Below are 26,288 nucleotides of genomic sequence, written 5' to 3' on the forward strand. Positions count from 1 at the left end.
TATTTGAAGTTGGCTCAGAGCCATTTTATCATCTATTTGATGGACAAGCTCTCCTTCACAAGTTTGATTTCAAGAATGGAGAAGTCACCTACTACAGAAGGTATTGTATAATTTTCCATTTTCTGTTCCTCTCCAGACAAATGTGCAATTATTTTGTACAAATAATAGTATAATCATTTGGTGAGAAACTGAATAACTCTGAAGATAGAATGAAAGTACATACGTTTGTATTAAACATCACAAAATACAGGCATCATTTCTAAATTAAATAAAAATACAGGCTCTTCTTTGGAATAAACTTACTTTGTGTTCTCCTGAGCTTATTCACACAATATTATCTTCATATTTTAACTAAATTATGAAATTTGTACTGGAAGCACTTCTAAAAATTAATTCAGCTGTCTTGGTTGTGCTAGCTGACTTAGCCAGGGAACACGTGGGATGATAACACAGGGCAGAGGGGAATGTTAGGTTCCTCTGCTCCTAATAGTTCAAACAAGTGGTTCCTGCATGGTGTTTACATGTGTAGTTTCAGGAGAGAATGGAGTTTTACTCATCTATAATGTTTTTCATAATCAGTTTGGAGATGCACATGGATGAGGTTATGGAACCACTTCTGCTCTGGTATCCATCCAAGTTGCAAAGATATAGAGGTGAAAGTTAGTAAGTTATGGGCATGCTAGGATGCTGCTGGAAGCATAGTGACACTTGTGGGGTGCCCCGTGCACATCCTCAGACTGTGCTTGTCATTAATGAAAATGTTTCATTGTACCCATGACAAATAATGCTATCCTATCTTATAATGTAAGTTGGCACATCATCATGGGCCAAAGGGCTTGTACTGTACTCTTCTATATTCCAATATTTTCACGCCTGTAGAAAATATAAGATAAGCAACTTCAGAAGAACTTGGAAATGCTTCAAATGGGTAAACCAGCATCACTAACCTGTAAATTAATCATTATTTTTGCAAGGTTTTCACTTGCTCAGTTACAAAAGCATTTCTTCCTTGTATACATTTGATAATTTTCTGAGAAAATGTTCAGCAAGTTTTTTTTAGCCTGATCTACAGTTCCATACAGTCTTGAGAGTCTGCCCTAAAGGAATTTTACCTTGTAGTTAGGTCCTTGGAAGGCGTTCCAATGAAACTCAAGCTGTTGGTAAAATTGTAATCTAGTCTTGTATAATATGGTAACATGTTTCAGGGAAAATAAAGGCTAAAATGTGTGATCTGGCATTGATGGTTTATACATCTTTATACCTTGCTCCTTTACACTGTGAGCTCAGATCACCTTACTGCCATTACAAATTTAACATTATATTTATAAGGACAATAATATCCACTCCATCCATAAGTTTCTTCTGAAATGTCTGTTCTCTCTCTTGTTTTCAATGATCATATTGACATCCTGATTATTATTCAAGCTTAGCTCATGGATTTTCATCTTGATCTCACCCACAGCCTCCTTTACTTCTGGTTAAAATTTTCAGTAGCTGTTTTGCCCGGGTTATGGTGGGATATGACATTTATCTGGGCCATTCTTCCTTACCCTTTGGCACTTTCTCTTTCAAGGATTCAGTTCACAAAAAAAAATCTTTATTTTCTATTGATCTACAAGTCCCACCATGAATATTCACACAAAATACTTTTAACTCGGCAAATAAGTAATTTCTAATTCTGAATGATTATTATATAATCACAATAACAAGACTCTTTCCTCCAAGTTAATTTCTCTTGTTTTTCCCAAATGTGTCATTGCATCTTAAGTCAGAATCAGGTTTATTATCACCGGCATGTGACGTGAAATTTGTTAATTTAGCAGCAGCAGTTCAATGCAATACATAATCTAGCAGAGAGAGAAAAAATATTAATAATAAATAAACAAGTAAATAAATTACGTATATTGAATAGATTTTTTAAGTCCCAAAACAGAAATACTGTACTGACTTTTTTTTTAAAAGTGAGGTCATGTCCAAAGATTCGATGTCCATTTAGGAATCAGGTGGCAGAAGGGAAGAAGCTGTTCCTGAATGGCTGAGTGTGTGCCTTCAGGCTTCTGTATCTTCTACCTGATGGTAACAGTGAGAAAAAGGCATGCCCTGGGTGCTGGAGGCCCTTAATAATGGATGCTGCCTTTCTGAGATACCGCTCCCTAAAGATGTCCTGGGTTCTTTGTCGGCTAGTACCCAAGAGGGAGCTGAACAGATTTACAATCTTCTGCAGCTTCTTTTGGTCCTGTGCAGTAGCCCCTCCATACCAGACAGTGATGCAGCCTGTCAGAATGCTCTCTACAGTTGTGGTGAACTACATATACCTGTCTGGACATGCCCCCTGCTGACTGCTCCTGTGGCTCCTCCCACAGACCCCTGTATAAAGGCGAATGAGGTCTGAGCCTGGCCCTCAGTCTCCAGGATGCAGTATGGTGGTCAACTACTGCTTGTTCCTTCTTCCAGTCAATAAAAGCCGATATCTCGCCTTTACGTGTCAGAGAGAGTTATTGATGGTGCATCGACAGTACAACTATAGAAGTTTTTGAGTGTATTTGTTGACATGCCAAATCTCTTCAAACTCCTAATAAAGTATAGCCGCTGTCTTGCCTTCTTTGTGACTACATCAATATGTTGGAACCAGGTTAGATCCTCAGAGATCTTGACACCCAGGAACTTGAAGCTGCTCACTCTCTCCACTTCTGATTCCTCTATGAGGATTGGTACGTGTTCCTACCCTTCCTGAAGTCCACAATCAGCTCTTTCGTTGTACTGATGTTGAGTGCCAGGTTGTTGCTGCAGCACCACTCCACTAGTTGGCATATCTCACTCCTGTATGCCCTCTCATCACCATCTGAGATTCTACCAACAATGGTTGTATCGTCAGCAAATTTATATTATCAGTCTTCATATAATCATTGAAACTCATTCAACCTTTTGATCCATACTTGCTCCATCCATGATCTTAACAACAAGGCCATGACTACTTGCTTGAATTTCTCCCAACCACATTCATGGACTTTATTAAATCCTTTGACAATGTCCCTCCTGATAGGATCTAGAGAATAAGTTACATGGCATCCATGGAAAATTGATAGATTGGATTCAAAATGGACTTGGCTATAGAAGATAAAGAAAACTGGTGGAGGGGTGGCTCTGTAAGTGTTGGAGGGGTTTGTGACCAGTGCTGTTCCTCAAGGATCAGAGCTGGGAGCTGTTGTTTGCAACATATGTACATAATTGATGAAAACGTAGGTAGGTTGATAAGTTATTCTGCAGATGCACAAAAGTTGGCAGAGTTCTGGATAGTGAGGGAGATTGACAAAGGGTACAACAGAATAATAGATCACTTGGAAACATGGGTGAGAAATGGCAGATGAATTTAAGCCTGACAAATGTGACTTGTTCAAAATAAATTTATTATAAAAGTACATACATGTCACCATATACAACCCTGAGATTCATTTTCTTGCAGGCATACTCAATAAATGCAATAACTATAATAGAATTAATGAAAGTCCACACCAACAGGGCAGACAATCAGTGTGCAAAAGACAACAAACTGTGTAAGTAAAAAAAGAAAGAAAAAAATATAATGATAAATAAATGAACAATAAATATTGAAAATATGAGATGAAGAGTCCTTGAAAGTGAGTCCACAGGCTGTGGGAAAAGTTCAGTGATGGGCCAAGTAAAATTGAGTGGTTATCCCTTCTGGTTCAAGAGCCTGATGGTTGAGAGGTATTAACTGTTCCTAAACCTGGTGGTGTGAGTCTTGAAGCTCCAGAGCATTCTCCCTGACGGCAAAGCAAGAAGACAGCATGGCCAAGGTGGTTGGGGTCCCTGATGATGGATACTGATTTCTGCAACAACACTCTGTGTAGATGTGCTCAGTGGTGGGTAGGGCTTTACCTGTAATGGACTGGGCCATACCCACTACCTCTTGTAGGATTTACCATTCAATGGCATTGGTGTTTCCACACCAGCTGTGATGCAACCAGTCAATATAGTCTTCACCACATATCCATAGAAGCGGGACGAAGTTTTAGATGTCATGCCAAATCTTTGCAAACTTCCAAGGAAGCAGAAGTGCTGCTTCTTTATAACTGCACTTACATGCTGGACCCAGGACAGATCCTCTGAAATGACAACACTGAGGAACTTAAAGTTACTGACCCTTTCCACCTCTGATCCCCCAATGACGACTGGCTCCTGGACCTCCAGTTTCCTCTTTCTGATGCACTTGTGAAGTCAACTGCAAGAGGAAAGCATCCAGTAAATGATAAGACCTTAAGGTCATTGACATGCTGTTATGCCCATGGCCCCCTCCTTTTTGAGAATCGCAGGATTGCTATTGATTCGGATCAGGAGACCCAGGAAATGAGAGAGAAACACGCAGATTCCTCAATGTTTGGAATGTGTCCTGGGCCTCCGAGAGACAAAGCCACGGTTAACGGCCAATATCTCTTGGAGACGGAATTGTGTATTGAGTGCTGTACGATTCATCGAAGCCCCCAGGCAATGAACCGAGGGGGGGGTTGGTGGAGGAATTGCATCATCCCAACCTGATTGACATCTGAGACCCTGTGAGTCAGGATAAAAGAGGGTCTGGGGAACAGCCCCTTCAGACGCACCAGAAGAAACACTGGAACTCCTGTAACAGCGTAATAGCGAAAGCCAGTGGAAAAGCCCACGTGCGTCCTTTTCCATTTGCCTCGGAATTGGTGGGCCTTACCACGGAAGCACGGCTTCAGCTAACAACAAAGGGGAAATCAGCCCCCAACGACTCTCGAAGGATTGGCATCATAAAAGGAATGGGCAAGTTAAACATCCATCTTTCTCTCCAAACAAAAAGCTGCAGCTTGAATGAACTTGAGTGACTTTTATATTTCCATTGGACAATATATTATCCCTTAGACAATGATAGAGCTATTTCTTATTGATTATTATTATACCCACGCTTTTAGATTTAGTATTGATGACATATATTATCTGTATGTTTGCATTGATATTATTTTTATGTATTTTTATCAATAAATACTGTTAAAAATAGTACCATCAGACTTCAATGGACCTCTCTATCTTTGCTGGTAAGTGACCCAGTTACGGGGTACGTAACAATGCAGAGCAACTTTGGACTGAAATAGGTTCAGATAGCAAGGCAGGATCTTCTTGCCCTAACCTACCACCCCATCAGCCTCCTCGTCCTGCATATTACCCTCTGCAACTTCCGCCATCTCTAAAGACATCCTACCACTAAGTATATCTATACCTCCACCCGCCCCTGCTTTCCGATCACTCCCTCCATGATTCCCTTGTCCATTCATCCCTCCCCACTAATCTCCCTCCCAGCATGCCTAAGTGCTGCACCCATATACCTCCTCCATCACCTCCATTCAGGGCCCCAGGCAGGTGAGGTAACACTTCACCTGCTAATCTGCTGGGGTTGTCTATTGTGTGCATTGCTCCTGATGTGGCCTCCTCTACATCAGAGAAGCCTGTCATAAATTGAGGGACTGCTTCATTGTGTGTCTCCGTTCTGCATGCCATGAGCGGGACTTAGCAGAGGCCAAACGTTTTAATTCCAATTCCCATTCCATTGTGCCAAAATGAGGCTACCCAAAGAGTATTCCATCTGGGGAGCCTCTGAACTGATGGCATGAACATCAATTTCTCCTTCTGCTAAGCAAATTCCATCCCTCCCCCCACCTGTTTCCCCACTTTGACCTTTTACCTCTTCTCACCTGCCTATTATTTCCCATTGGGCCCCCTCCTCCTCCTCTTTCTCCTATGGTCCATTCTTCTCTCCTATCAGATTCCTTCTTCTCCAGCCCTTGACCTTTCCTACCCATCTGGCTTCACCCATCGCCTTCCAGCTAGCCTTCTTCTGCTTCCCTTCTGGCATCTTCCCCCAGCTTCTCAATTCTAAGGAAGGGTCTCAGCCCAAAATGTTAACTATCTATTCATTTCCATTGATGCTGCCTGACCTGCTGAGTTCCTCCAGCATTCTGTGTGTGATGCAGAGGGAAGTGTGTCTACTCCAGACGGAGCTGCAGCAACTTCTCCTTCCACAGTCGAAGCGAGTGGATGTGAGGAAGGAGCTATGAGAGCTGAAAAGTCAGCAGGCACAGCTCTTCCAAGATCTTCTTCTGTTCCAGGATCCAGACCAAAGCAGGATGAAATGTGCTCATTCTTCTTCTTCAAAAAATTTTCACGGGGGGAGCTCTGTGATCCACAGCCATGATTACGTATATCTATCTCAATAATACATTTACTTAGAATTTTGAATGCACAAACTTAATCTGAAAAATAAAATTGGCAAAATTATTAATTATCAGGAAAACCTTTTTTATTTTGCAGATTTATTCAAACTGATGCCTACGTGAGGGCGATGACTGAGAAGCGAATTGTGATCACTGAATTTGGTACTTTTGCTTACCCTGATCCATGCAAGAACATCTTCTCCAGGTTACAAAAATATGTGTTACAATTTAAATAAGAATGTTCATATGTCACAGAATTAGCTCTATGTGTTTCTTGTATTATTGAATCATTTTGTTTAATGCATTTCCATTCCAAAGTTATCAAAACCAAACAGGCTGAAAAATTGAAGAGTTATTTTTTATATCAATTCATGCTCTGTTAACTGCCAAATAAATCATGTAATCAAAATACATGAACTGGAGTAAGCAAAGCAGTTTTGATCCACCAAGTTTCTTCAATATAGCCTGTGCTGTTTTTAGCTTATTAATTAAACCCCACCCCCCCCCCCAACACCCCACCACTCCAAGGATCACAACCCCATCTTGTCTGGAAGCAATCTGACAGCACTATGCACAATACAGGAAATGCAGGAGTTCAAAATTGTAGCACGTGGGTGAAACTTTTAAACTTCTTTGAATCTGTGATCAAAATGATAGCTTAAAATAATGTCACTTATGCATTTATATCATTAATGTAATTAATTTTTAATATTAGAATGTTTTGCCTTTCAGAATACTTATTCATTGCTGATATTAACCAAGAGACCTGCTTTACTTTGCACATGTGTTTTCCCTTGCTTTTATGACTTTAATGCAGGGGTCACTGGTCTCCTTATTTTGAAACTACTTCTGTTATCCTCTCTTTGGTAGTCTACCTCTGCATCTTATTTATAGATAACCATGCTGATTGTACTTGTTCCACAAAAGACGTCAATAGTAATGTTTTTATTGCCCTTCCTTTCCTACTATGTAGCAGTAATTATACTGTAAATATTCAGTGGCTGAAAAGCAGTTTGGATACTGAGGTTATAAGACCCACCAAGGTGCAAATGTTTCCTTTTTTATCGCCCAACATTACTTATGATCTTAATTGTGCTTACTTCAATCTGTAGTCATTATAAAAGACAATTTCCCCAAGGAAGCTACGTCTTCCATGAATCAAAACTAGTATTTTTGAACAATACATAACTGGGCTAGTATGGGTTTGTTAACGGTGCTCTTTGTGATATATTGCACCAGAAACCCCATAGGACATTAAGATTTTCCTTCTAACTAAAGTGAAATGTGGTAACAAACGTATCAAAATAATGTACAAAATCAAAACATTTATTTACCTACAAATAGCACTATAGATACAATAAGTAAAATCACATAAGTAGCAGCATGCTCACATATATTCAAGAGTTAGGAACTTCTATTGTTGTTTCTGGTAGCTTTTGATTAAATCTCCACAGACACCTATACAATGACATGGAAGCTGTGCCATGAAATTGAGCTCTCATCCTGAACACTGATGGTTGCTTGCTCCCAACCCTCCACGGTACTGCTACCTGGAGTCCCAGTTAATTTTAAACCCATCCCCTCTTTCACCTCAACTTGGTGCTTTCATATGGAGCCTGGTAGGAAAGCCCAAAATCTGCCGAAGGAGGAAGAAGGCCACACAGCAAATTTACACTTAATTTTGTTTTCTGCTCATCTGTAAAAGATCCTAACTGAAGTGTTCAATAGGAAAGACATTGTGGACTGTAAGGATTCTATCTGCCTTTTCATTACAGCACTAGCTTCTCTGCCTCAGGGTTGCTGGTTGCCTAGATTCCTATTGTCTAGGTCACGGTTACAATTCACACATCTCTACTGCATTCAACATCACTGGATACACATGTTAATAGACCTTATACCTTCTATGAATGGCAAAACACCTTTATTTCACAGTTATCAAGTAAATGCCGAGTACAATTTAGAAATAAACCACTTTTTATAACGAATAAAATCTTCTTGGGCTTCCAGCTGGGTACAGCGATCAATTATAACTAACAGTATTTAAAGACTAGACATGACCAGGCATCATCCCTGAAGAAGATGGCAAAGTTTTTCATCAAAACATTAGTTATAATTGAAACTTGTGCCCGGCTAGAAGCCTGAGAAGAGTTTGTTTGTCATATACGCCGGGAAGCGCTAGATCCTTTGTCACATTTTTGTAGTTTGAAATCATGGTCTCATTTTTGCTGTTGTCATTAAGGAAGGAGAAACTACAGCCTCCTACTGAAACAGAAAAGCTAATTTTATTCGGAGCTGAAAAAATTATTGTCCAAGAGCACATATTATAAATTACTTCCATTATGAAAAAAAGGATATATTAAAATTTATGTATTAAACTATATAAATTGTTTAAGTATTATAATACCTAGCGATTCTCACAAAATATTGTCCCAAGTCATCTTTCTACTTTTTACCTGTGTGCCTCCAGAAAACTATTGTTATAATAGGAATTAAGATATATAGTACAGAATTTTTCAATCGTGTTCTTTTGCTGCCTTTTTTTTATTTCTCCTTATTTTAGGTTTTTCTCCTATTTTGAAGGAGTAGAAATTACTGATAATGCTCTGGTAAATGTGTATCCAATTGGAGAAGACTTCTATGCCTGTACTGAAACAAACTACATTACAAGAGTCAATCCAGAGACACTGGAAACGATACAAAAGGTCATTTACTGCTATATGTAATGCATTTATTAATGGTTGGTTTAAAGAGTTTAGTCAACATCAAATGGTGATAAATAGTGTTCGAATTCTATGCTTAATTATTAAAATGTAGCACTGTAAGCTGGTTAATCAAAGTGTGGTTTTAATCCATAGAACAAGCCCTTCGTCCCATAATGTCTGCGTAGAGTATAATAACAGATTAAGCTAATCCCTTCTGTTAACATGTGATCCATATCCCTCCATTCCCTGAATACTTATGTGCCTATCTAAAAGCCTCTTAAATGCTACTATTATATTTGCTTCCACCACCACCCGTGGGAGCGTCTTCCAGGCACCTAAAGTTCAAAGTAAATAATTTGCTATCAAACTATGTATACCATATACAACCTTGAGTTTCATCTTCTTGCAGGCACCTACAAAGCAAAGAAACACAATTGAATCTATGGAAAACCACACACAACAAAGACGGACAAATATTCAATGTGCAGAACTACTCCGCAGAAAAAAAAATCTTGCCCTATACATCTGTTTAAAACTTGCTCACTCTCACCTTAAATTTATGGCCTCTAGTACTGTAAATGCAACTTAAATCATCCTATCAGCTGAAGTAGGCCAATGACCTTTGTCAGCACTGCTTGAAATGAATGAACTTGTTCCTTTTATTTTTAGGAACCAAGGTTCAGATTCAGCTGAGATGGATCTTAAATGATCTTAAAACAAACACCACAAGCTTTAGTTTGTGTAGTCATGTGTAAGCTCGCTTGTCCAAGCCAAATGCAATTTCTGATGCGTAGTATCTCATGGTATATAGCTTTCTAACGTTGATACATTTCTCTTTTTGGTATTGTACTGCCCTCTCAATGAGAACAATAGCTATACTCTCTTGAAGAGATGAACAGTTTTGTACATTGCTATTGTAGGAGCCATCTTGGGTTTTAGCTTTCTCCTGGAAAACATATTCCTAAAACATGCATAGTAATATCTAGTTAAGCATAACCATAAACATACAAATAATATTTAAAGAATTTGAGGTACAATAAAATAATAAAAAAATGTAATAATATAATTTCTAAGATAGTATTAAAGGAAAAGATTTGTTATTGAAAATACATTGAAGAAATAAATGGGCAGACTAATATTTAGATGGGGAGAGAATTCAAAATGTAGAGATGCAAAGAGACTTGGGAGTCTTTGTGCAAGATACCCTAAAGGTTAACTGCCAGGTTGAGTTGGTGGTGAAGAAGGTGAATGTAATGTTGTTATTCATTTCTAGAGGTATAGAATATAAGGGCAGGGATGTGATGTTGAGGCTCTATAAGGCATTTGTGAGACCACACTTGGAGTATTGTGTGCAGTTTTGGGCTCCTTATTTTAGAAAGGATATACTGACATTGGAGAACGTTCAGAGAAGATTCATGAGAATGATTCCAGGAATAAAAGGGTTACCGTATGAGGAATGCCTGGCAGCTCTTGGGATGTATTCACTGCAGTTCAGGAGAATGAAGGGAGATCTCATAGAAACATTCCAAATGTTAAAAGGCCTGAACAGATTAGATATGGCAAAGTTATTTCCCATGGTAGGGAATTCTAGGACAAGAGGACACGACTTCAGGATTGAAGGATGTCCATTTGGAACAGAGATGTGGAGAAATTACTTTAGTCAGAGGGTGATAAATCTGTGAAATTTGTTGCCATGAGCGACTGTGGAAGCCAAGTCATTGGATGTAATTAAGGCAGAAATCAATAGGTTCTTGATTAACCACAGCATCAAAGGGTATGGGGAGAAGGCAGGGGAGTGAGGATGACTGGATAAAGTGGATCAGCCCATGATTGAATGGCAGAGTAGACTTGATGGGCCAAATGGCCTACTTTTGCTCCATATCTTATGGTCTTAGAGGCATTGAAATATTTCCAAATTTGGTAAATGATTAAAAATATTAATACAGAAGGAGAAGGTAGAGATGAGAAATATCATGGACAAGTAAAAATATACTGCAAATGTTTGTGTAGATTTATTAAAAAGGAAAAGATTACACAGGTTTGTGCGAGTTCCTTACAAAGTGAGGCAGGAAGGTTTACATTTGGAAGTAGAAAAAAAGCAGCCAAAGTAAATCAAATATTTTGAGTCAGTCTTCAGTAAGAAAGCATTAAAAAACCCCTGGGAACATTTGTGAATGACAGCTTGGGTGAAAGTGAGGAGATGAAAGAAAAGACCATAAATGATTGGTATTCCAAATATTTTTATTACCTTAAGTTGATTAATCCCAAGAACCTGACTACCTGAATTTCAAAGTTTTTAAAGAACTGGCAATGGAGATGATGAAAGGCTCCATGGAGTGGAAAACAGCAAATGTAACTACAAATAGTTAAGAAAGGAGGGAAGACGAGCAAAAAGCTGCACACTAGTTAGTAGCCGTCACATATTGGAATCTGTTTTTACAGAAAATAACAATGGGATTTGTCAGAATTAGAACAGATTTAGAAAAAGGAAATTGTGTTTCACAAGTGTTACTGGTTTGATGATATAACTAGTAGAAAATATAAGGGGCACCAATGTATGTGGGGCATTTGGACTTCAAAGTAGCCTACAAAAGGTGGCTAAAGACCAAAAGAACATGCAAGTTTCTGATAATTTACTGAATTGAGGTTTGGTTAACAAACAGAAAAAAAGTCTTAACAAACAGGAAAAAAGCCTTAACAGACAGAAAAGGGCAGATTGGGAGGTGTTGAAGTGCTGCAAGGATCAGTCTAGAATTCGTCACAATAGTTTAGTTGAAACAAACAAAAGCAAAACAGCTAAGTTTCTGATAGAAAGGTGGGTAATATGAGAGAAGGACGGGTGGCATCAGGGGAACTAGACTGAGCGGGGACATGCTGGTTTAAAAAAAGTAGCAGAGATGTTTTTCAAAATGATTGAGAGATTTAAGGCACTGATATTTAAAGTAACCTTAGTGTCCCAATACGTGAATCACCAAAATTAACTCAAACAGTTGGGAAAGCACCAGAACAATCGACCTTTATTGCAGTAGGTTTGGAGTTCATTTGTAAAGACATCTTGTTGCTGACATAGACAACCCTGGTGAGACTTTATTAGGAATATTGTGTACAGGAATGGTCTCCCTGCCCAAGAAGCTACTTGTGATAGATGGAGCAAAATGTTTTTTTATCTATTATTATTAGTTATACAACACAGAGTAGGCCACACCATCTCAGCAACTCCAACAACCCCAATTTAACCCTAACCTAATCACAGGATGATTTACATTGACCAATAAACCTACCCCAAACGTCTTTGGGCTGTGGGAGGAAACCTGAGCACCCATGGAGAACCCACACATTCCTCAGGGAGGATGTACAGACACTCCTTACAGAACAGTGCCGGAACTGAACTCTGAAAACCTTTGAATTTCACCAGAGATCTACGCTGTGAGGACAGATGGAAAGATTTTTGTATATCTAAGCTAATCAAGAGATATGGGAGTATCGAAGGAATGTTGCAGTAAAGTTGATCTTATCAGATGGCAGAGGGGGTACAAGGTGAAACCTTTTCTCATGTTCCTACAGCTCCACAGCCTTAATGTGCATTCACCTGGGTCACTGCTGAATTGCTTCTACATGTTATTTAACCCAGACTTTAACAAGTGTGACTCATCCCTAGTCTCCTAAATTCATTAGGTCAACTAAGATTAAGAACAATACTGAGAAAGCAAAGAGCACTTGGCCTTTAGCAATTCTCTTTGGTGATACTAAATATGAATGCACATTAGTCCTTTGTACTTGTTATTTGTATAAAAAGTTATCCTTACTGACTTAAGAGTATTTCCACAGGCTTATTTTAATAGTAAGGTAACAGTCAGTCGGTGTGGACAGCATCGTCTCTAGTCCCATTACACTGATCACTGACACTCCCCAAGGCTGTGTGCTCAGCCCACTGCTGAGTGACTGTGTCGCAGGACCCAACTCAAACCGTGTCATCAAGTGGTCGCCCTGATCAAGAGCGATGACGAAACGGAGTATAGAAAGGAAGTGGATTGGTGCAAGAAGAACAAACTAAGTCTGAACATGGGAAGATAAACAAATGATTGTGGACTTCAGGAAGGTGCAGACAAACCATCCCCCTCTGCGAATACATGGCTCCTCCAAAGAGAGAGCTAAATGCACTAAGTTTCTGAGAGTTCACGTTATGGATAACCTTACCTAGTCCCTTAATATCACCTCATTGAACAAGATGGCACAGAAGTGCCTCTACTTCCTAAGACAGAGGCAAGCAAGGCTCCCAGCCCCCATCTTAACTGTGTTTTACTGGAGCACTCGACAAGCTGCATCTCCATCTGGTACGGGAGAAGTCGAGCATCGGACCAGAAGACTCTACAAAGGACTGTGAGAACAGTTGAGAGGATCATAGGGGTCTCCCTGCCATCCACTGAGACATTAATCAGGAGCATTGCACAAAGACAAGAACAGTCAGGATGAGAAACAATTTCCTCCCCCAGTCCATTAGGCTTCTGAGCTCCCAGCCACATCATATTCAAAGTGTCGCTGGTTAATCTGTTCCGTACCTTCCAATGTTTAAAATTAATGCACTTTGTTATTTATGTGTGATCCATCTGTAGATTTTACCTATACCTTCATAAGTCATTGTGTGTTGTGTACTACTGTGCTTTATACCCTGCTCCAGAGAAATGTTGTCTCGTTTCTATATATATTATATGGTTACATACATGTATATAGCTAAATGACAATTAACTTGACTTGATGTGCTATATTCAAACTAAATTATGAGCTTAATCTCAAACAAGAGAAAATCTGCAGATGCTGCAAATCCAAGCAACACATACAAAATGCTGGAGTCCAGCTGAAGGGTCTCGGCCCAAAATGTCAACTGTTTACTCTTCTCCATAGATGCTGTCTGGCCTGCTGGGTTCCTCCAGCATTTTGTGTGCGTTATCTGGAGCTTCATCTACTCCTACAAAGGGACCGACCATATGATGGGAGGATTCTGACCTCCACAGGCCAGTGCTGTACTGCTTTGGAGGGAAAGAGGCATTAGTCTGTTTTTGCTGTAGTTGTTAAAGGAACCCATGCTCATAAAGTGCATCCAGTAGTTTCTGTCCACCTAATTTTTCTATTAAAACAAATGTTTCTGTGCACATTTGCTTTATGATCATTGCATGAAAATAATAACAGAAAAAACAAAGGTGCAACATTATTGTTGGTGAGTCAAAATTTTCAAAGTTTTAGTTATTATAATGATTAGCATAATGATAACTATGGCCTTAATTTTCTATCATGCAGTCACATGCATAGTCAACACACACAAAATGCTGGAGGAACTCAGCAAGTCAGGCAGCGTCTATAGAGGGAGATAAACAGATACATTTCAGGCTGAAGCTCTTCATCAGGACTTGCTGAGTTCCTCCAGCATTTTGTATGTGTTGCTCAAGACTTCCAGAATTTGCAGGATCTCTTGTGTGCATACCATGTGGCAGTGACTGCGTGGTAAAACATAAACCACCGAATCACAGGAGAAAGTTTTGCAAAATTTGTGTAGTTGGAAAATGATGCAAGTAATCAAACTTACTTTTGAAGTTTCTGTTTCAAAAAGCTTTCAAATTTTAGTGTACATTTAAAATGCATTTTTTTCTTGATACAGGTTGATCTTTGCAACTATTGTACAATCAATGGTGCAACAGCCCACCCTCACATTGAACGTGATGGAACTGTCTACAACATTGGCAATTGCTTTGGGAAAAGGTTCGCATTTGCCTACAACATTATTAAAATACCTCCACTACAGTCAGGTATACAGTCATTTTTAAAACCATTATGGAAATAAATATAATCAAAAACTTTAATGGAGGAGGGACTGGGTGTGTTGTTTTTAGCCATGTGGATGGCATTTTAAAGGAGTTAGTAGTTGTTGAAGAATAATGCAACAGCAATTCCTAAAGCAATGGGTCTGTATTATATGTTCACAGGTTATAGCTTAGAAAAATAGAGGACTATGGGTAAACCTAGGTAATTTCTAAAGTAAGTACTTGTTTGGCACAGCATGGTGGGCTGAATGGCCTGTATTGTGCTGTAGGTTTTCTATGTTTCTATGTTCAACCCAGCACTGATAAAGGCTGTCTGTAGTTGCAGGCGAGCTCCTCTTCAAAGCTGTAAAGTGCAACTGATCTGGCCAGAAACCTGCCGACATTCCTCAGGGACAGCTCTCTCCTGGTATTTTAAAGAAAAAAACCAATGCTAAAAACCAGTACAGAAGTCCTTAAATTCCGGATTCTTCAAAAACGTTCCATATTCAAAGCTACAAGTGATTCCACATGGTTATTACTTACCATTTTCATATGTGTTGTAGTGTACACATAGATGCATTGAAATCAACCAGTCTAAAAGTTTATCCACCTTTCTAGGTTGCTTTGAAACCACAATGTCAACAATTGCTATTTTATCAATTGTTGAAGAATGAGGTTTCAGGGTACTAGGAGACACATGATGCAATAGCATGACTTCCTTAAGGGGAAATCGTGTTTAACAAACCAATTGGAATTTGAGGAAAGAAAGTTTATGGATTTCAGCAAGGCATTTGATAAGGTACCCCATGCAAAGCTTATTGAGAATGTAAGGAGGCATGAGATCCAAAGGGACATTGCTTTGTAGATCCAGAACTAGCTTGCCCACAGAAGGCAAAGAGTGGTTGTAGGCGGCTCATATTCTGCATGGAGGTCAGTCATCAGTGGAGTGCCTCAGGGATCTGTTCTGGGATAGTAAGTTTGCTGATGACACAAAGGTTGGCGGTGTTGTGGATAGTGTGGAGAGCTGTCAGAGGTTACAGAGGGACATTGATGGGATGGAAAACTGGGCTGAGAAGTGGCTGATGGAGTTCAACCCAGATAAGTGTGAGGTGGTTCATTTTGGTAGGTCAAATATGATGGCAGAATATAGCATTGATGGTAAGACTCTTGGCAGTGTGGAGGATCAGAGGGATCTTTGGGTCCACGTCCATAGGACACTCAAGGCTGCTGCGGTTAAGAAGGCATACAGTGTATTGGCCTTCATGAACTGTGGGATTGAGTTTAAAAGCTGAGAGGTAACTTTACAGCTGTATAGGACCCTGGTCAGACCCCACTTCGAGTACTGTGCTCATTTCTGGTCACCTCACTACAGGAAGGATGTGGAAACTATAGAAAGGTTGCAGAGGAGATTTACAATGATGTTGCCTGGATTGGGGAGCATGCCTTATGAGAATAGTTTGAATGAACTCGGCCTTTTCTCCTTGGAGCAGCAGAGGATGAGAGGTGACCTAATAGAGGTGTATAAGATCATGAGAGGCATTGATAGTGTGGATAGTCAGATGTTTTCTCCCAGAGCTGAAATAGCTAACACAAGAGGGCATAGTTTTAAGGTGCTTAGAAGCAGGTACAGAGGAGCTGTCAGGGATTAGTTTTTTTACGCAGAGAGTGGTAAGTGCGTGGAACAGGCTGCTGGTGATGGTGGTGGAGGCAGATACGACAGGGTCTTTTGAGAGACTTCTGGATAGTTACATTGAGCTTAGAAAAATCGAGGGCTATGGGTAACCCTAGGTAATTTCTAAGGTTAGAACATGTTTGGCACAGCATTGTGGGCTGAAGGGCCTGTATTTTGCTATAGGTTTTCTATGTTTCTATGTTAACAGACAGGATTGACAAAAGACAGTCACTGGATGCTGTTTATTTGTATTTTCAAAAGGCCTTTGTCAAGGTGCCACACACAAAGGTGCTAAACTAGATGAAAGCCCATGGTATTACAGGAAAGATACCAGCATGGATAGAGGATTGGCTGATTGGCAGGAGACAAAGTGTGGGAATAAAGGGAACCTTTTCTTGTTGGCTGCCTATGACTAATGGTTTTCCGCAGGGGTCGGTGTTGGGACACTTCTTTTCATGTTATATCCCGATTTGGATGACAGAATTGAGGGTTTTGTGGCTAAGTTTTCGGACAATATAAACATTGGTGGAGGAGCAGGTAGTGCTGAGGAAGCTGAGGAGGTGGTGCTGCAGAAGGACTCAGGTAGGAAAATGGGCAAAGAAGTGGCAACATAGTGTAGAGAACTGTATGGTCATGCACTTCGGTAGAAGGAATAAAGGCCTAAATTATTTTCTAAATGGAGAGAAAACTAAAAATTCAGAGATACTTAGGAGTCCTCGTGCAGGTTTCCCTAAAGGTTAACTTGCAGGCTGAGTCGATGGAAAGGAAGGCAAATGCAATGTTAGCGTTCATTTTGAGAAGGTTAGAATATAAAAGCAAGCATGTAATGCTGAGGCTTCATAAGACATTTATAAGTCTGTGCTCGGAGTATTGTGACCAGTTTTGAGCCCTATGAAAAGAAATGCTGGCATTGGAGAGGGTCAGGGAGAATTGAATTGGAGAACGTCCAGAGGAAGTTCATGAGAATGATCTCAGGAATGAAAGGGTTAATGTGTGAGAAGATTTGATGAAGAATGGGGGGGATCTCATTGAAACCTATTGAACATTGAAAGGCCTAAATAGAGTGGATATGGAGAGGATGTTTCCTATTGGGGGGGGGGAGTTTTGTACTGGGGTGCCTGGCCTCAGAATAGAAGTTTGGCCCCTTAGAACAGAGACAACAAGGACTTTCTTTTGCCAGCATGTGGTGAATCTGTAGAGTGCTTCGCCACAGATGGTTCTGAAGACCAAGACAGTGGGTATATTTAAAACAGAGGTTTATAGGTTCTTGATTAGTAAGGGTGTCAAAGATTATGGGGAGAAAATAGGAGAATGGGGTTGAGATAGATAATAAATCAACCATGATTGAATGGTGGATCAGACTTGAAGGGCCAAATGGCCTAATTTTGCTTCTATGTCTTATGGTCTTATAGTCCTAATTTCTTTTTTTAATTTTACTTTAAAATAATTTTCTAGAAGTTGTTACTTAAAATACAGTGCCCTTTTGTTCCTTTCAGCCCATGTCAGCTTCCAACCAAGCAATCCTAGTGCATCCCCCTTCTTTCCCTGCAACCTATTTTCTCTTGCATCTCCATCAACTCCCCTTTAACTCTTTTCCTCCTCAGAGCTGTATTTTCAGAACCATTTAACCTACCAGCATGTCATTGAAACTTGGGTAAAAACTGCAGTACCAAAGATAAACCCATATGGTCACAGGGAGAACTTGCAAACTCCATACAGACAGCATTGAACCTGGGTCCCTTAAGCTGAGAAACATCAATGCCTTCTGCATCATCACTGTGCCAATGGCACATTGGTGTATCGTCTGGAGAATCAAATAGATACTACAACCAGTACACATCTCTTAATATGTTTATCGTTCTAAAAGGAAAATGGTTTGTGCTAGAGTTCCTTCACAGATAACTAGTGGGAGTACTTCAGTGAAGCACCCAATGAACTTACTTGACCAGAATCCAGGAATTCTCTACAAAATGCATTTATAGGAGTGACATTGCCAATACCAAACTAAAACACTCAGATCCAGTTCTGCATGGCTTTATTGACGGAGATTTTCATTTTGACTTTTTGGGGGAAGAGTCAACCCTTGGCTACATTTGGACAGCAACTTAGCAGCTACTTACACAGTATCCTTTCCTGCTTTGTCAAAAAAATTAAAAACTGAAAGTATTAGTATTCTTGTGTTTCACAAGAATCTCTGCGTTTTCATGATCAGTTTCCAGGAGCCACTCAAAGATTACCCTCTTTATAGAGTAATTCAATGAAATTTCATATTCCACAGGTGTGGAAATCACAATGAGATTTATCATCTTGATATCTATGGAATATGTTGCTGATGAAAAGGATAAAATCTGAATGGAATTTCTAAGAAGTTGAGGCTCAAAATATGTACAAATGTTTACTATTACAGATAAGCAAGATCCCTTGAGGAAAACAGAGGTGGTTGTGCAGTTTCCATGCAGTGACAGGTTCAAGCCTTCCTATGTACACAGGTTTGTTTAATTTCAGAGGAGTAAGGTTTGTCTTGTTTGATAATCCTGGATCAGTTCTGAATACAAATCTGCCAGCGTAGTACTTAAGCTTTTTGTTTTAAAATCAAATTTAGCAATAATCTAACTTCAAAGATTTTTGTGTGTTTTATGGACTTTGAATAGATCTAACACTTCACATTACTGAGATAGGAAAAGATACATTTCCTACTGATGATCATTTTCTTCCTTATGACAAATCTACTTGATTTCAAAATGAAAATATTACACATGCTGGAAGTCAGAATTTTTAAAAAACACAAAAAGTTTTAGAAATATTCTGCAGATCAAAGTATATCCTTAGAGAGAAAAAAAACAGCCAATATTTCAGTTCAATGTTATTTATCAGATCTTGCTGAAACTTCATACAGCTAATACAAATTTATTTCCCTCACTCTATGTATGGCCTGTGCAAGTGTGCACTGGTTCTGAATAAAGATGAGATTGGGCACAGTGTTATTGCTCAGCTCCCATGATTAAACAATTTACATAATTTCAAGTAATCACTTGATAAGCTAGTAATAGACAATTACCAAGAGCTGAGATCATATATAATCTCGGGGTGTACACTCACAGTTAAAGGACAAATACTCAAATGTTTCAGCTCTGTTATATAATATGTGATCAAAAGATTTACAGGGTTGTTTCAAAAGAATGCTAATTTAGTTCAAATTGTTCATCTTGTTAAGAATGCATGTCCATTAATTATGGTTATGAATTAGATCACAGCTGTTTCCCCCAAAACATGACAAAAGAATAGGTCCATAAATCATCTTGCAATATCTATCTCTATTTATCTATAGCTGTTATTGAATTCAATGCTAATTCAGACTTTAATTGTCTTCATCCATTCAGTTTTGGTTTGTGTGAAAACTACATTGTGTTTGTGGAACAACCTGTCAAAATTAACCTGTGGAAATTTCTCTCATCCTGGAGTGTGCGAAGTGCTTCCTACATGGACTGCTTTGAATCAAATGATTCCATGGGAGTAAGTAATGGTTTTATTCCAGTAAGGAAGGTGAAGAGCTGAATTACCGGGTAAAAAATTAATCCTGTTACTGTACTGGTGCAGCACGGTATCGTAACCGTTAGCACAATGATTCAATTCCTGCTGCTGTCTGTAAGGAGTTCACACCTTCTCCCCGTGACGTGGGTTTCCTCTAGGAGCTCCACTTTCCAAAGCCACACAGGTTAGAGTCCACATGCTACATTGGATTCTGAAGCATAGTGACACTTGCACGCTGCCTACAGTACACCCTCGGCACAGACACACTGTGTGTGTTGATGTTCGTGTAACAAATAAAGCTAATCTTATCTCTCCTTTTGTGCTGTTTGCCCATCAACATTTATCTTTTCTTTCAACTTTTCCTTAAAATGCTGCAATTTTTATGCTGCAGTAATGCAATCATTATCTGTAACTCTCTAAATAAATGCATTATTTCTGTCTCAATACGTCTTTAGGTGGTAATTTTAAATCGCTGTTTTCAATCCCACCTTGGGCCATGTGCAATCCTTATAATATAGGATGCATTGACCACTGGTATGGTAAATTGGTTTCTTTTTGTCATGCGTATAGACCTGCAGTGAAAAATGTGTCTCAAAAGCAACCATACAGATCAATTTATTATAGTGGTGCATTGAGGTAATACAAGATAAAACAATAACAGAGTGCACAATAAAGTGTTACATTTGAATGGGAATATTGTAAAATTTCTACTTTGACAGAAAACATTCTTTGCCTCCTACTCCCAGACATGGTTCCACGTTGCAAACAAGAAGACTGGTGAATACAATAAATTCAATTACAGGACTTCAGCATTTAATATTTTCCATCACATTAATACTTTTGAAGACAGTGGTTTTATTATTGTTGATGTTTGCTCCTGGAAGGGGTAAGTGAAAACTTAATAAGAAATGATGATTTATACCTTTCCAAATCTTTCACCAATAACATTAGAAATTGATATGGAGAGACTTGTGATCCACTTTGACTTCTCGTTTTTCCAGGACATAAATGACTACAAGCTATCCAATTATAGAATGATGCAAAATAGTTAAAAGTCAATCAATCTGGATATTGAGGGAGCTATTTTAAATAACCATTTAACAATTTTCCTTATCATTCTGTAATAATCCTTATCATTCCCAATTTTTCCCCACAGACTTGTGATTTTTTTTTTTACACGTCAAGTGTTGACTTAGTTCTCCTCTTGGAAATTATAATGAATCTGCCTTCACCATCCTTTCAGGCAGAGCCTTTCTGACTACAATAATTCTGAGGGGAAAAGAGGTTCTCCATACCAGCTTCTCTTATCTTTGTCATTCATAAATCAGTTTCCTTGGCAAAGAAGGAAACTTCTTACTTAACCTGATACATTTCCTGCCAATACATCAGCAACTGAAAGCTCACAACAATAAGTCAACTCTCCATTTGATTCTTTATCTCTCTCCTTCCCTGACCTGTGTAATAAAGTGCAAACTTAATGTGCTGTGATTCCTCTGTGGTAAAATTAGGGAATCAGTGTGGAGAAAGATTTACAGATATAAATATTTGTTCATTTTTAAAGATAAATGTATAGTTAAACCACTGTACATTTATTTTTAATCAAATTAATTTGATAATATTTTATCCCATTTCTGTCTCGTGAATTTTTTCTCTCAATGCAGGTTTGAATTTATATACAATTACTTGTGGCTTGCCAATTTACGTGAAAACTGGGAAGACCTAAAATTGAATGCAAAAAAGGCCCCTCAGCCGGAAGTTAGAAGATATGTTCTACCACTGGACATAAACAATGTGAGTATTAATTAATGTAATGCTAAAAGACAAGGATTTCTGAATTGATACCACAAGAACACAGGAAAAAGAAGGACTAGGCCATCTGACCTGTCATCCCTTGTGATCAAGGGGCCAACCTCCACTTTTGAGCAAATCCCCCACAGTCCCCCGTGACATTTTCTTTTAATTATCTATTCTTCAAATACCTCCCATCATGTAGGCTCTATAATTCTCCTTCTGGAGAATTCCAAGACATGCTACACTTTATAAGAAGAAATTCCTATGCACTCTCAGTCTTTAAGTAACTGCCCCTTATCTTCTATGTCCCTTTGCTTGAGACTCTCCCACTAGAGGAAACATGTCAACGTCAACATTAAGTTCATCACCCCCCCGCCCCTTAGAATTGTGTATCCTTCAGCAAGATCAATTGCTCATTCTTCTAAACTGCAAAAAATACTGTTTAACTCAATAGCAGGCAAAAGCAAAACAGAAAGTGCACATCAGGAGTTTAGATGGAAAAAAATATGCAACAATTTGATAAAAAGTCTCATCATATGAAACTCTCTACCTTTTTAGATGCTGAGGAATAGAGTAAAATTCCACTGTTTTCTGTTTGTATCTCAGCTACAATTGAGACTGTGAATGGATGCCAGCAGACTGGCAACCAAAATAATTTAAAGACAAGGATTAGAATTTTTAAATGCATTCACTTGCACAAAAGTCATTCGGCATTCAAGATGAGGTAGTAAATTTGATTTGTGAGAGAAACCAGAGAGTGGGAGTAGGTGGTTGCCGCTCTAACTGGAGGCCTGTAACTAGAGGTGTGCCACAGTGATCGGTGCTATATCTGTTCTTGTTTGTCATCTATATCAATGATCTGGATGATAATATGGTTAACTGGATCAGCAAATTTGCAGATGACATCAAGATTGGAGGTGCAGTTGACAGCAAGGAAGACCATCATGGCTTGCAGTGGGATCCGAATCAGCTGGAAAGATGGGCTGAAAATGGCAGATGGAATTTAATGCAGACAAGTGTGAGGTGTTGCACTTCAGTAGGACCAACGAGGGAAGTTCTTACACAGTGAACGGTAGGGCTCTGAGGAATGCTGTAGAACAAAGGAATCTGGGAATACTGGTCCATAATTTGGAGTACTGTGTGCCGTTCTGGTCACCTACTTACAAGAAAGATGTAAACAAGGTTGAAAGAGTACAGAGATGTTGCTGGTTCTAGAGGACCCGAGTTACATGGAAAGATTGAATAGGTTAGGACTTTATTCGCTGTAACATGCAAGAATGAGAGGAGATTTGACAGAGGTATACAATTTATAGATGGGGTAAATGCGAGCAGGCTTTTTCCACAGAAGTTGGGTAAGACTACAACCAGAGGTCATGGGTTAAGGGAGAAAGGTGAAAAGTTTAAGCAGAACATGAGGAGAAACTTCTTCACTCAAAGGGTCGCAGGAGTGTGGAATGAGCTGCCACGCAAGTGGTGCATGTGAACTCTATTTCAATGTTTAAGAGAAGTTTCGATAGGTACATGGATAGTAGGGGTATGGAGGCTATGGTCCCAGTGCAGGTTGATGGGAGAAGGCAGCTTAAATGGCTTGGCACGGACTAGATGGGCTGAAAGGATTGTTTCTGCGCTCTACCTTTCTATGACTCTATAACGTGTCCTTTGGTGAAGTTAGTATGTATTTGTCTTCATACGGATCACGGCACTCCACAACAAGCTAGCTTAATTCACATGAATCACAAACTGAACCTGTAGGTTTTTGCAAATAAAAATGGTGGAGGTCTTTGATGTCTAAGAAAAACCATAACAACTCATTTATTGTACTCCAAACACTGAACACAAAAAGCACGATAACAGAACTTCACGCAATACTTCATCACATCAGACCAGCCTCTTAAAGTGAACCCCAACTCAATGTCAGAGGTTGTGAATTATGTACATTTCCACCAATTACATTACCCTATACCAGCTTGCCCCAGAATTCACTAAACCAGCATTGTGAGCCCGTTCGGAGATCATACAGGCTGCCCAGCTCAGATCCTGCGTTCCATGGGTAGAGGTGTGATGGCATGCTCATGGTCATGACTTGAAGGTAGGGGCATGGTAGCCGAATCACAGTGGGCTGAGTTAATGTGATCTACCAAAACACATTCAGGTTTAGCACTCTTATCTATGATAAAAGTTTTTCTCTCCGTTCCAAAATGCAGAACAGGCTGTCATAAGGGAGCCTAAGGAGATGTTGTGCATCATGGTGGATGAAACAAATGAGTCAGAATATAGGTCAAAAGGAATCTAACACCCCGATGGGAGGTCGGAACAGGTGAAAAGGAATTGAGTTCACTGATGAAGGTGGAACGATGCTGAGAGGACAACCAGGTGGTCATGGCATCAGGAATGTAATCACCTGGTATTTGTAATGGCTGCCTGTATACCAACTCAGTCACTGACATCTACAGGTTCTGCCTCCCAGCAGGACCCACAGGAGATGATCGTGCCAACACTGATCTTTCAGAGTAGCCGTTAAGGAGCAGTGAACCCACTCGCATTGGCCATTGGACTGTGGGTGATATGCTGTGGTGTGATGTAGCCTAACACCTTTCTAAGGCTGTGCCACACAAACTTAAGTACAACCAGTTTCTGTGAGGCCTTCCGGCCCAGGTACGAAAGGCCGCGTATGGAGTTAAAAACAATCTGCCTCCAGTTTGCAGGCACGATGGGGCAAGGGTGAACAGTTGAGACATTGCACAGGAGAGAACCCCAGGTTTGCCAAACTTAATGTCTGTCAACCACAGGCCTGTGACTGCTGTTCGGTAGCCTGATTGGCTGCCATGCTGGCATAGTCAACCCCTATGTGTACGGCCTCAACAGCTGGCCATGAGAGGCAATCAGCCTCAGCATCATTTTTCTCCTTGATGTGTTGTATATCCGTTGTGAACTCTGATATGCAGGGCAGGTGACATTGCTGTTGTGCAGACCAAGGATCTGACACTTTGCCCATTGTGTGCATGAGGGGTTTGTGGTCAACAAACATTGCAAAATGGCAACCCTCTTGAAGAAAATGAAAATGGCGGACAGCCAGATAGATGGAGAAGCTCACAGTAAAATGTGTTGTACTTCACTTTGGGGGATGGAGCTACCGGCTGAAGAAGGCGAGCAGCTACTACAACCTTCCAACCAACTGTTTGTGCACAGAACCCACGGCATGGTCTGAAGTGTCAGCAGTAACAGCTACAGTTGCATTGGGGAGTGGGTGCACCCATAGGGTCACATTTGAAAGAGCTCATGTGGTATCATGAAATGCCCTGGCCACGTCTGCTGACCAGTCAAGCACACGATTAGCCTTTAAGCGCACCATGCAGGGGAAGCATAAGTTCAGCAGTTCATGAAATGACTGTGATAGACTGTGATCACCATGCCTCTTGTAGTTTACTGGCATGGGGTGATGGGAAATCCAAATTAGTAGCTACTTTTGATGAGAGGGGTTTTGCACCTTCTGCAGAGATGCAATGGCCAAGAATGTGTTGGCTTAAGCACTGGAAAGGTGTGTGGAGATGAAATATACGTTCAGGTTTGGATGCACTGGCAACAAGTCTGCCATCAAGGTAAACAGAAAGGCCAAAGGCTATTTGATTGGCTTAGCAAATTGGAGAATTCAGCCTTCGCAGTTGCCAGCTTTCCTGGGTCCTGTCTATGGACTGTTGGGCCAGTTGTATAAATGTGGTCTCAATTCCATGCTCTGTGACTGTAGTGGAGAATGTGAAGTTTGGGAATTCCCCCAGCAATCAAGTAAACTCATGTGTGGTGGTGCAGGTGCTTGACAGATTCATTTGGGGAACTTACTGGGAGAGTAGGGTAATGACCCAAATTCCTTGACATCCACAAGCCGGCAATTCTTAAGATCAACTAGTAGTCCTTGGGCGCACAGGAAATCTGAAGCGAGCAGAGGTCCTTTAGCCAGGACGAAGTTCCATGTGTCACATCGCCCACTGAAGCAGGCCTGTCGTGTCCCATGAGTCTGGATCCTGCTGCCATTGACGGCCTCCAGCAAGGCTTCGTCACTTTTTGCCTTCTCACCAACAGGTGATGCTGGCAGCACACTCACTTGAGCACTCATGTCACACAGGAAGCATCACCCTGAAAGGGAGTCCATAATGAACAGCAGACACCCCTGGCAGCTGGGACCCAAGGTGTGCATAAACCTCCGATTTCCCAATGTGCTGGCACTGTTGAAGCTGCAAGGCAGTCAGCAGTTCTTAGCGTTCCTAGCAAAGCGAGCACAGTAAAAACATGGGCTGGTTTCGTCTGCTTCACAGCCACAGGCAGCCTTACGTTGGGGCCTTGCTGACCGGGCTTACCGAGGCAGAGAAAGGAGGAGGAATTATGAATCGCTGCTAGCTGACTGTAAACTATCAGCCACTTTAGGAAGCTCCTTAAGTCCTTCACGGGTGCATTAGCGAGGTCTATACCAACTCGATCAGGCATTTGCTGCGTGGAGTTCTTTAAAAATAAAGCAAGGATGGTGATTTCCCAGGCAAGACAGATTGTGGTA

General features: G+C 40.2%; 1 protein-coding gene across 1 annotated transcript in view; it reads left to right on the plus strand.

Moving 5' to 3' along the window:
- The first annotated feature begins 3,440 nt into the window (after nt 1-3,440).
- The window catches only part of LOC132401974 (retinoid isomerohydrolase-like), a 28,381-nt gene continuing 5,533 nt past the window's right edge, over nt 3,441-26,288 (plus strand). Inside the window, exons 1-7 of the mRNA XM_059984363.1 lie at nt 3,441-6,456; nt 8,812-8,953; nt 14,607-14,754; nt 18,828-18,909; nt 19,801-19,933; nt 20,698-20,837; nt 21,613-21,742. Of these exons, the coding sequence (XP_059840346.1) occupies nt 6,380-6,456; nt 8,812-8,953; nt 14,607-14,754; nt 18,828-18,909; nt 19,801-19,933; nt 20,698-20,837; nt 21,613-21,742 (852 nt within the window). The 5' untranslated portion in view covers nt 3,441-6,379. The remainder of the gene's footprint in view (nt 6,457-8,811; nt 8,954-14,606; nt 14,755-18,827; nt 18,910-19,800; nt 19,934-20,697; nt 20,838-21,612; nt 21,743-26,288) is intronic.

This window comes from Hypanus sabinus, chromosome 11 (genome assembly GCF_030144855.1).
Source record: "Hypanus sabinus isolate sHypSab1 chromosome 11, sHypSab1.hap1, whole genome shotgun sequence".
NCBI lineage: Eukaryota > Metazoa > Chordata > Chondrichthyes > Myliobatiformes > Dasyatidae > Hypanus > Hypanus sabinus.